General features: G+C 35.0%; 2 protein-coding genes across 4 annotated transcripts; one reads left to right on the top strand and one right to left on the bottom strand.

The window, feature by feature from the left end:
• The first annotated feature begins 200 nt into the window (after positions 1-200).
• Positions 201-2,108, top strand: LOC117917260 (peroxidase 17). The gene is made up of 3 exons (XM_034833469.1): positions 201-682; positions 763-954; positions 1,311-2,108. Exons 1-3 carry the CDS (start codon positions 488-490, stop codon positions 1,902-1,904), a joined length of 981 nt encoding a protein of 326 aa, XP_034689360.1. The 5' UTR covers positions 201-487; the 3' UTR covers positions 1,905-2,108.
• A 3,645-nt stretch (positions 2,109-5,753) lies between these two features.
• On the bottom strand, positions 5,754-11,910 carry LOC117919270 (40S ribosomal protein S6). 3 transcript variants are annotated; one of them, XM_034836408.1, is made up of 7 exons: positions 11,801-11,910; positions 11,642-11,706; positions 7,781-7,838; positions 7,588-7,696; positions 7,132-7,404; positions 6,748-7,034; positions 5,754-6,076 (listed from the first exon to the last, which is right to left on the bottom strand). In XM_034836408.1, the coding sequence occupies exons 1-6, from the start codon at positions 11,804-11,806 to the stop codon at positions 6,796-6,798; spliced, it is 750 nt and encodes a 249-aa protein (XP_034692299.1). In that variant the 5' UTR covers positions 11,807-11,910; the 3' UTR covers positions 5,754-6,076; positions 6,748-6,795. The 3 variants fall into 3 exon arrangements, with proteins under 3 accessions (XP_034692299.1, XP_034692301.1, XP_034692298.1); XM_034836410.1 differs by having other exon boundaries at positions 5,754-6,067; XM_034836407.1 differs by lacking the exon at positions 5,754-6,076 and having other exon boundaries at positions 6,563-7,034.
• Between the last annotated feature and the right edge of the window lie 440 nt (positions 11,911-12,350).

Here is a 12,350-nt window from a genome sequence, read left to right as displayed (position 1 = left end):
TTTCAAAATTAAGAGAAAGTAGAAACATGGGCATCTTCTTATCTTTATCTTTTAAACTCCTTTTCATTATGCCTCCTTATCCCTTAGAACCTACTCACGCAGATGGGGGGTGTTATCCACGCTGAGATCCTAATTCATGTAGGGATAGTGGGACCGATGGATTGAAAATATAGGGAGAGCAACAGCGGGTGATATGAGGAAATGATTTCAGAGCATCGTGGGTGTCGCAAAGGTTGGCGCAGTGGATCATCACTAACAAACTCCACAGACATGACCTATACCTTACTAAATCACTCACACTTGGAGCCAATTGGCGTCTGTTGCCTCCAAATGCCCCAACAAAACCCTGTAATTTGCTGACACCCATGGAAAAAAAACGATTCTCTTCCTCTGCCCTTCCCTTACATATATCCAAAACCAGATAAAAAAAAACCCCATCGAGCACGCTGCATTAGACCATTTCATATCCATTACTAGTACCCAGAAAATGTCTCTTCTCGTTCTTCTCTGCATCCTCCACATAGCAGCCGCCACTGCAGCCCATCTCCGGCCTGGGTTCTACTCTGAATCTTGCCCCGAAGCGGAGTTAATAGTGAGGGAAGCGATGAAGAAGGCCATGATTAAAGAACCTAGGAGTGGGGCATCGGTCATGCGACTACAATTCCATGACTGCTTTGTTAATGTAATTCTACAAACCAGAACTTAATTTTTCTTTTCTCAAATCTTCTAACCCGCTATGGGTGATTTTGCTGATCTTTTCAGGGGTGTGATGCTTCTTTGTTACTAGATGATACACCAAACATGTTAGGGGAAAAGCTGGCTTTATCGAATATAAACTCGTTAAGATCCTTCGAAGTTATCGACCAAGTGAAGGAAGCATTGGAGAAGTCATGTCCAGAGACGGTTTCTTGCGCAGATATCATAATCATGGCCTCTAGAGATGCGGTGGCACTGGTAAACCTCTTGACTTAATCCTGCTATTTTCATCTCCTTTATACAAGAACTTGCCATGGGGCAGAGTGAATTAATTGAAGCTCTAGGAACTGAGACATGGGCATAAGATGTATTCCCAAAAAGGTCCTTACTTTCAAAGCCCCCAAGTACCAATCCATGCCTTCGGTCATGGTAATTGCTAACCTTTTTCATGTCTGTGAAGGGTACTAGACAGGAGCAGGTGAGCAGGTACTGGGTTAGAATGAGGGAAAACCCGTTTTGCAAAATGATATATAGGCTATAATTTCTATTAAGCCTTTGGCAATTGACCTGAAGTTATTATAAGCAATCTCATAAAATGATTTTGTTGTAAACAGAGCGGAGGACCCGACTGGGAAGTGAAGCTAGGAAGAAAAGACAGCTTAACGGCGAGCCAAGAAGACTCGAACAACATCATGCCAAGCCCAAGATCGAACGCCAGTTTCCTCGTAGATCTCTTCAACCAATTCCATCTATCTGTCAAGGATCTTGTAGCCCTTTCTGGTTCACACTCCATCGGACAGGGCAGGTGCTTTTCCATCATGTTTCGACTCTATAACCAATCAGGTACGGGCCGCCCTGACCCTGCCATCGAACCGAAGTATAGAAACAGGCTGAACAAGCTTTGCCCGCTCAACGTAGACCAGAACGTGACAGGAGACCTCGATGCAACACCCGAAATATTTGATAACCAATACTTCAAGGACTTGGTTTCAGGGAGAGGGTTCTTGAATTCAGATGAGACACTATTCACCTATCCGCGGACCAGAAAATTTGTGCAGGTTTATAGTAATGACCAAATTAAATTTTTCAAGGATTTTGCCAAGGCGATGATAAAGATGGGAGACTTGCAGTCTGGGCGGCCAGGAGAGATCAGAAGAAACTGTAGAATGGTTAACAGCCGGTCGGTCGACACACTCCTGGAATCTTAAGTGGAATAAAAAGTAGTTTACTAGTGGGTAGTGGCATTAGAGAACTTAGATAAGTTGACACAATAAGATTAGAGATTTCCCATGCTCTAAATGCCTGAAAAATGATTGTATGCGAGCCATAGATTAATCAGTGAGGAGGCTGCTGTCACTTTTCTATATGATTTGGATATAAGGTAATCTCTATTGCATTATATTCTCGAATGATTCCATTGTTTTCTTCCCTCCATTCATCTTCAAGGCCTACCCCGCAATTCATGCCCCTAGAGTGTTTTCCTTTCTAGAATAACAGTCCACTGATAAAGAAAAAAGTGTGTAAAAACATATATTTTCATGGAAACAGGAACAGCCATATAATGCATGTTAGGGGTGTGTAGGTTGTGAGATGTGAGATGTGAGGATTGAGCCCGGAGGGGAGAAGAGGACATTTGTCCTACTGCCGAAGTGGGGCAATGCACAACCCCTTATAATATAAGTATACAGGATAGTTGCATTGCATATGGTGGCATGCTTTCAAAGGCGGGGTGGGGGGGATCATGGGGAGCAAGTTGGATGCTGCACGAATTTCTAATGATTCAAAGGGGAAAGCTGATCGTCTCTTTTGACATTTGAAAACGAGAGAGAGGGTACAACAATGCTAAATAAATGATGGTGGCCCATGACAAGGAAAGCATGCTTCATCATGGTCCACCGCCTCCCTCCAGACAAAGGCAGTAATTTTCCGCTTTAAAAAGTACAAAAGGCAAATGCTAATTTTCAGGATTTATACCTCTTGCGACTGTTCTTCGTAGAAGCTCATGAACCGACAGGCGGACCTAATTGGTTCGGTTTTCGTTTGATGTTTACATCGGCTTGTGATACACACTATTCCGTCTCCAATTTGAAAACAATGAAGGATGAGAACCAAATCCTACTGAACTTATCTGTTATATTTGTTATTTAAGGGGCACCACTTGATGGAAAAGGAAAAAACCCGATGTTTTTTAAAAAATAATTTGGAACTATTTTAAAAAGTGTTTATAATATTTTTAATAATTAAAAGTTTTTATCATTCAAGTGTTTGAATTATTAAACATTTTCTAAAATCATTATCAAGTGTACTCTTAGATATTAATAAAATTTAGAAAATACTTCTATAAAATAAAAATAAAAAATCGCTTATAATATTTTTAATTAAAACACTTTGAATAGAATACAACTAAATACACCTACGAGTTTATTTAATAATACTTTTAGAAAACACATCAAATATAACAAGAATTTTTAATGAAAAATAGAATGATGAAATTTAAAAAGTTAAAAAATTACTAATAACATTTCATGAAAAAAACTTGGTAAGTGTTTTTCTTTTAGAAAACACCTTTAGTGTAAGTATTTTTGCAAGTAAATACCTTCAAACACAATCTCAATTATATTAGAATTATGCTCATAAAGTTTTAAATTTATTTCTTTTTTTTATTATTTGTAATTCTTATCTTTCTCATTTGTAAAACAAGACTAAATTGGGAAAGTGCCCAATCGAGGAGGGTGGGAATTGGGTGAATAAGAACTTTTTTGAAAACTATTTAAATTAACCAACAATTGATGTAATAAATGTAAATAGAGAGGGAAAAAGCATTGCAAATTCATCTTATGATAGTTCAGCTTGCTGATGTCCACTTTCTTCAATCTCAATTTCAAGTGAGAGCTCTACAAACTAATGCTTCAAACCAAACCTGCAACTTGTACAATTAGATTCAATCACTCCAATGGGTTCTACAAATCCCTTCAAGCTCAATACTAACTTAAAACTCTAAACATTCAATCTTTCACAAATAGGATATGTTTAATCACGCTCAACCTAACTCAATAATGACTCAATATGATGAAAGTTGGGATGAAAACAAATAGGTGCACTAAAAGATTTGCAAGTGAAGAATTCAGTGCACTTGGGTTTGAGAGCTTTGAAAGAGAGACAATAGTAGATAAACAATTCAATGCAGTTGTTCTCTTGTAAATGAATGAACATGAACTCTATAGGAAACCAACCTCGAACATCTTTTTTTACATAAATAAGTCTCGACCAGTCGAGCTTTGATTTAACTAGTTGAGTAATCGTTGGATATTTAATAAATTGCAATAATCGTTGGTCTTTTCTAGGCTTTGATTAACCCTTAATTGACCTCAATTGGTGCTCAACCGAGAAAGGCAATGCTTCCATCGAGAATACAAAGGTCCTAGAAGAGAAAGAAAGCATTTTGTTGCCTTAACCAATCCTCAATTGAGAAAGACCAACCAATTGAATTGATTTCCAACTAGTTGAAGTAGTTTTGGGAGGGCCTTGCCGCAAAAGCTTCCATTTTTTGATCTAAAGCTTTTTATAACTTATTTATAAACCTTTGTATGTCAATTTGAAATAGTTTTGCCTAAAGTTTTTGAAGATTAACTCAATTTCAAACAATTTATAAATGGTTAAGCTCATTTTTATGAAAACTTAGGAATGACTACATGAAAAAAAAAAACCTATAATTCTAAGTGTACTTGAAAGATTCATCTTACAAATTTATCCTAAACTTGTTTACTCTTCAAATATGGAAATCTTCAAGCTTTTTCAACCTCTTTTAAGTAAACTTAAGCTTTCTTTTTGTTTTCCCATTAAAACTTGAAACTTTATTTAATTTAAATTTATTAATCCACTTAATCATATTTTACTATCATCAAAACTTACTGAAGAGAACATGTCGGCTAAGATCAACTTTTACTTACTTAGTCAATGGTTTCTCAAACTTAAATTTTTTAAACAATTTTTTTTTTTTTTTTTCTAAAGAGGAGGGGTTTCTCAATCCATAAAATCTTGGTTTGCCTTAGTTTGGATCAGTTTTTTTTGACAACCAATCAGAAGGTAAATGAGTAGTGAAGCTCTATGCAGTGTTTTGACTATGTCATTTTATTTTGGTGATTTTTATTTATTTTGTCGGGAGTACAATAACCTAATGTTAAAGTTGGCTTTATTTTTTAAAATGACTGTCTTCACACGCACCCACTTGATTTTCCTTAAGTGGTCCACTGATTCAATAAAACTACCCCGAAAAGGATTGGTTATACTCTATCGTCCCATGGAGATAGGACTGATTCTATTCTTTAGAATGTGTATATATGTTCAGTAAAATTTTGTTTGGAAAACCGATTGATGCAGCTTACCCAAATTCTAATTTGCTTATTCGAGAAAAAAAAAACCCTGATCTTCCCTGTGCCATACAAATAAAGCAACAAAGAGAAGGGGAAAATTTTCTAAAATTAAAAAGTTGGATTTAACATCGTCCTTTTCTTACTTTGAAAGAAGAATAACTGCAACCAGGATCAACAGTAAACTATTTGAAAGGACAACTTGGGTAAGCATCTAATAAAACGCATCGGTTCAAATTGTTGGCGTAATCTTTAATCCCTTTGGAAAGTCAAAAGTGATTATGCAGATGCTTTCATTCTACAAGCACTAACGTGAACTACTTTGTCGTGTTTCGGCGATACTGGGTGCATTCATCCACCGCTACCGTTGCCTCTTGAGAATAGGTGCAAAGTCACCGACTCAAAAAGGGCGGAAGGCAATCGTTTCTACCAGCCCCACTTTCGACTTAAATGGATTTTTAGTTTTTATCAACAAGTAATTAGATAAACACTGAGGAAAATTTGTTGAGTATGTGTTTGCATAAGGAGATTCCTTTTTGCCAATTTGCACTTTGCTTGATGAATGTATCCCACCGGCAAACATCAAAGCCATTGTTCCAGAAAAATTAGAAATCACAGGTAGAGATTGTGTTATAAGATGATGTTATATCTAGATGTTATCTGTTTGATTTTACCTGCTAACGCGGGTGACAAAATGATATTTCTAAATATATAAAACTACCATTGAGTTTGAAGTTTTTGGCATTCCCACATCTAATTGCCCAGATCGTAAAACAAGGCTGCTAGATCTAATCAACTAATGAACCATAATGATTCAGGCCAACTAAAGAACCTTATAGAACCTTATAGAGAAGGAACCCGCCCACCAACCAACCAGCCAATCACCCCCATATTCCGTGCCATTGCTACCGACAATCAATTCGATACCTACCGTCACTATCTCCAGAGTCTTTTGTCTCCACGGTCCTTCCTTTTTGACGCATATCCAGCCATTCCTGGAACTTGAACCCCTAAAAGCAACAATTATTTCCAAGAAATTTTTCAAAACCTATAAATATAAAGCTAGTAATACTATTTTCCCCATCATCTTTACCACATGCTTACATAGCATAAAAGTGAAGATTAGATACGTCAGAAAGCCAATAGCATATGCATTCAATGTAAAGTAGGTGGTAAAAAAAAAGGTAAAATTGGTGAGAAGAATAGCATAACTAACATTACCAATCCAAAACCTATAGTCAACACCTAGTAAAGAAGCATGCCCATATGGTTGAACACTAATGCCAAATATGAATGCTACAAATCCACAGGAAAAAGATCTTAAAGTGAATAGAGAGAAGTAATTCCTACTTTGTTACCAAAAACGTAACCTAAGATCATTAACGCATACAACAGGGGCAGAATTGACAACTTCAACCCGCTATAACTAGTTGTAAGTTACTTAGATGTTGAACAAAGACAGAAGTCATGAAAACTCAGGTCAGTTCCAAATGAGATAGAAGGGGAAAAAAATCCAGCCATACATCTCTATTGATAATTTAAACTGAAGATATCAAGTGAAGAAACTAATCCATATCCCAGTGTAAAAAAAGGCAGAAAACAAAATCTCAAATCCTCAAGAAGCACAATGTTATAACATGCATTACTCCAATTGGGCACTTGAAATATTAGTCAAAATTACCTTCACTGTGATATCCAGCAATGACATTTACCAAGTATACCCCAACATCTAAGCTACAATAGATGGCTTTGAGGCAGCAGATAGTCGGGATCTCTTCTTTGCTAAACTCTCACTACGTCTTTCACGCTGCTCCTTCAACCTGGTTGCAAGAAGCTTTTGGTACTCAGCTGCCTCTGACTTGGCTTTTGCAATTCTCTTTTTCTTCTCTCCAATCCTTGCCCGCTTCCTTTGCAAAGTCAAGGGAGTCACCAGCCTCTGTATTTTGGGAGCTTTACTGCACTTCTTACCTGCCAGGCACACAGATAAGACCAATCATACATCTTTAGTAAATAATGTCAGTAAACAAATCATATTTCCCATCAAAAAAGAGATTAGAACACCAACCAGATTTAGTAGTAAAAGTTCGGCGATAAGTGTTCACATACTTCCGAACATCATCCTCCTTCGAGAGGTTAAAAAGCTTTCGAATCTTTGAGGCCCTCTTTGGACCTCTCATTCTTGGCTTCTCAACATCAGTCAGTCCGGGAAGTTCACCCTCGCCCTTCTTCACGATAACCAAGTTCAAAACTGAGAGGTCCTGGCTAACAATGCATCCACGAACAGCCTTCCTCCTTCGCTCTCCATTACGTCTTCCATATCCACGGAAGCAAGGGGTGCCTGTTCAAGCAAAATGCCAATTCGTATTAGTTTCATCAAGCATCGAGCAAATGCAGAATGAGAGAAATTAACCACAATGCTAACAGGAGAAAATACCCAAATAAACTCCAAAACAATATATAAAAACTGCATTTAATTGTTTCACATCTAAATATGCACAAAGTAGTAGACCAGTCTACCAACCTCTGTGAAGCAGAAGTTGGACTCGGCCTGGGGTCAGTACTCCCTGCTTCATTGGAAAACCTTGCTTGTCACAGCCTCCCATTATTTTGAATACATAACCCTTGAACTCCTGTCAAACACGCTTAAGATACATCAATAAATCATTCCTAACAAAGTGCAAGTTATCCTAAGAAGAATAGTAACAAAATCATACCTCACCCAGAGCATCTCCACTGACCTCCTGTGAGATCCTCTTGTCATAAAATGCTCGCCTGCATGACAACACTCAAAAATAAGAAAAGCTGATCCTCTGTAAAGTACAAGATGATACTTTATGGGTAAAAATAAGAAAAATTTTGGGAGGACTTTGAGAGAAGTTTTGAGGAAGAATCTTTGGAGAACATTGAGAGAAGAAAATTTGAGAGGGAACCTCAAGAGGGCTATTATGTTCACGGATCCAGCCACTTTGAGAGAAGAGGATTAAAGCTATGGAGAAGGTGCAACCGTGTGAGGTTGTGCAATGGGAAAAAAGGTTAGTAAATGCTTTCGTTTGTTGTTGAAATTTTTAAATCAATCGAATGTAAATGTATGGTCTGCTGTGTGAGAGTTTTAAATGGCATCTTTGTTTATGATTTTTTTAAATTAATGAAATGAATGCATGGCCAATTATGAAATGGTGATTGGATGGTTCTTGTTTGAATTTTTAAATCAAATGAATGGATTGAATACATAGCCAACCATGGATGCCTGATGTGGCATGTTTTTGAATTAAAAAATTCAAAGTGAGATTGAGAATACATAGTCAACCATGGATGTTTGATGTTAGTGACTTGTTTTTATTGAATTAATAATTAAAGTTGTATGTGAGATAATACGGCCATAGTGTTAATGACTTGTATTGTTGTGAATTTAAAATCAAACAAATGAAAATTAAAATTAATGTAGTTGTGTAATAGTTATGTTAGTGATCTTTATGACTTTGAATTTTAAAATTAATCAAATGCATATGAGAATCATGCAATGGATGATGTTATTAGCCTTTGTTTATTGATTTTTAAAATTTAAAGTGACAAAGATCACTAACATAGCCATTATACCGCTATATTGATTTTAATTTTCATTTGTTTGATCTTAAGTTCAATAACACAAAAGTTACTTACTATCTATGACCGGCCACATCCACTTTGATTTTAAATTCACAACGATACAAGTCATTAACGCTATGGTCATATTATCTCACATGCCATTTTAATTTTTAATCCAACAAAAACAAGCCACTAACATCAAACATCCATGGCCGACTACATATTCTCAATCTCACTTTGAATTTTTTAATTCAAAAACAACATGCTGCTAACATCAAACATTCATGGTTAGCTATATATTCAATCCATTCATTTGATTCAAAAATTCAAACAAGAACCGCTAACTCACCATTCCATAACCGGCCATGCATTCATTTCATTAACTTAAAAAAATCAAAAGCAAATATGTCATTAAAAACTCTCACACAACAACCCATATATTTACATTCTATTGATTTAAAAATTTCAACAAGAAACGAAAGAATTCACTAACCTTTTTTTTCAATTGCACAATCTCACGACTACCCCTACTCCATAACTTCAATCCTCTTCTCTCAAAGTGGTCAAGTCCATGAACATAATAGCTCTCCCAAGGTTCCCTCCCAAATTTTCTTCTCTCTATGTTCTACAAAGATTCTTCCTCAAAACTTTTCTCTCAAAGTTCTCACCTCCAAAAAGTCCCAAAAGTCCCCACTCCAAATTTCATTTCTCCTTTTTATATTCTTCTCTAGAATCTTCTAATTTTCCCCCCTCAATCTTACTTCAAAAATTTTAAATCCTTCAAGAGAATTCTTCCCCTCACCAAAAACATGAAGACCTCTCCCTTTTCTCAAAAATGCCCCTTTTAGAAAAATCCCACATGCAAGAGACCAATCCTAGAATTTTCTTTTAAGTGAATCCCAAACTCTCACCTGCTCATGCTCACATGATCTCTCATTAAAAAAAAGGATTCATACACTAATGATAAAAATGCAAATCACAGATTAAAAAATAAAAAACTAAAAAAATAAATTAAAGTCAATCTCATGCTAATAAAAAAAATCAAAATATCAATTTCATGCAAAATAAAAAATAAAAATCAAAGTCAACCACATGCAAAATTACAAAAAAATAAAAAATAAAAAATAAAAAATAAAAAATAAAAAATAATCATATGCAATTCAAAAATTAAATCAATCACATGCAAAGAAATAAAAAAAAATCAAAGTATCAATCTCACACAAAAATAAAAAATCATCCACATACAAAAATAAAAAATCAAAGACAATCACATGCAAAAATAAAAAATAAAAAATCAAAGGACCAATCATGCACTTAAAATCAAAATCAATCACACTAAAAATCGGGCATGCACTAAAATATCAAAAATCAATTGTGCACTCAAAATCAAAATCAATCACACACTAAAAAAAATCAAACAACAAGTCAAAGCCCATCTAACCTAAAAATCATGCAATAGAAAAACAAAGTAAAACCTAAATGCACTAAAAATCAACAAAAATAAAACAAAATTCTAAACTAAAATCAAAGGTTACTAGGCAATCACACTAGGGATCCCTAAAAACCCTCCAAAATGTCTCCAAAAGAAGTACAAAGACAGTGATCAAGTGAATTACAGTGGACCACTGATAGAGACTTAATAAAAAAAACTCAAAAAAAGACACTAAATGTATAACAAAGGAACAGGGATGAGGGAAAACAACCAAATGATAGTATGTGCTAAGAGGACAAAATGGAGAGTCTACACTATGCACAAAAGTTTTCAAATTATTCTCCACGTTTTCAATTATTTCTCAATATAAACAACAAAAAGCTCCTGAAAACATTTCAAAATTGTTCTAAAAAGCAACTTGCTTTCATAACAAATTCTCAAAAAACTATTTTTAATAAAAAATTGACAAACAAGTTTTTTAGTTAGAAAAATGATTTCTGTTCTGAAAAACAGAAAAAAAAAATTCAAGACTAGTTCCCAGACACACTCATTGTTTTCCAATCTAATTGTTAAGTCGCCTACTTGGAAGAAAAAGATCCACGTCCACTAAGTTCAAATGCATAATTTTTTTTCCCTCTTCCTACATTTTCCTAACAACCAAACAGTAGAAAATAGAAAAGAACTCCCCACTTATCTAAGAAAAAATTTCCCATTTCCCATTATGAATAAAAAATCTGAATTGAGGTTACTTTAACACATTTGGATCATTTTCCTTATTTCTAATTTACCACCCAAAAAAATTCCATTAATCAATATACAGATAGAAAATATGAATTTACATCATCCCAAACACTGTCATTCATAAAAAGAAAACCAAAAAAAAAGGAACACTACAACCAACTAAGCACTAATTGCCATAAACAAAAATGCAGATTTCTGCTCCATACTTCGAAATAACTGCTCCAGTCTCCGGATTCTATAAAGATTTTAGGAGACATATAGCTAAAACAGTAAAATAGAAGTGAATTGTAATTCAAATTTTATAAAAGCACAGAGGAAATCAAACAACATCAACACTATAGAGCAACACTTCATCAGGTGCACAATATTATAATCCACTTTATCAGACAATGTTTCCTTAAAAAGAAGTACAAATGTGGCTGACTTCTTAGAACTTGGAGATTAATTTTCTATAATTTACCCTAAAAAGGGTATGTGTTTCCGTAATGTCACACGACAAGCTCCAGAAGCAAGACTTTCTAAAATTTAACAAGTAATTGGAGATGGGGCTACTAAACTTTTAACAAGTGGCAGGCAAAAATCAAGCAGATTCAGTCCCATTAAATGATAGTTTCAAAATTATAGTCTCAAAACGAAAGAATCGGATCACACATAGCGTACATTACAAATTTTCTACTCACTGGATCTACAGTTCTGGAAAATTTGTTCTCATTCAAAGATAATAACGTACATTACAAATTTTAAACAAGAGATAATAACACGAAAATATATTTAATGCCAACACCTGAATAAAATCAAATTCAAAGAAATTTCTTACAGTTTCTGGTCGTCGTCGATTTCGAGCTTTTTCTGACACCCTGTCGTAGGATTCGCAATATTGAACTGCAAGCCCAGAAAAAGCACAGATAAATAATTAATTAATTATAAAAGATAAGAGGTAGGTTTTCATAATGACAGAAGGTATGATTCATCAAACCTTCATCTTCGATCGACAGAGGAGGCAGTGAAGATGCCGAGGGTTCAAGAAACGGTAGCACCCTAGGGTTTCTCGCGCGGAACTAGGGTTTTGGCCTTTTTTTTATACGAGTCCGGGGTGTATTGTAGAGGACTGGGTACTCGTCCTAGGAGTTTTGTGGGTACCGTACACGTGGCGATATATCGGTAAATTTCTTTTTTGTTTTCATTTTTTTTAAGTTAGCAAATATTATATACCATTACAATGTATTCAATAATAATTTTATAAATATTAAAAACGCATTCTAAAGTTACTAAAGAACTCTTAATGTTTTGATATAAGAAATAAGTGTTTTCACGACTTTAATCTCTACCATACAATCAATTATGTTCCACTTTGTCATTTCATCTCGTAATCTTGCTTTACATAGAAACAGCTTGCATCGTTTTTAATAGGGATAATTGTATTTTGGACTTAATTGAGCTCAAAAATTAAGTTTTGATTTATATAAGTTTATCATTTAAGCTCAAAATCTAAGGAAGTGTGAAAATTGAGAAGAAGGATATGAATT

This window comes from Vitis riparia, chromosome 7 (genome assembly GCF_004353265.1).
Source record: "Vitis riparia cultivar Riparia Gloire de Montpellier isolate 1030 chromosome 7, EGFV_Vit.rip_1.0, whole genome shotgun sequence".
NCBI lineage: Eukaryota > Viridiplantae > Streptophyta > Magnoliopsida > Vitales > Vitaceae > Vitis > Vitis riparia.
The sequence above is the reverse complement of the archived record's forward strand: the minus strand, read 5'-3'. Positions and strand labels throughout refer to the sequence as shown.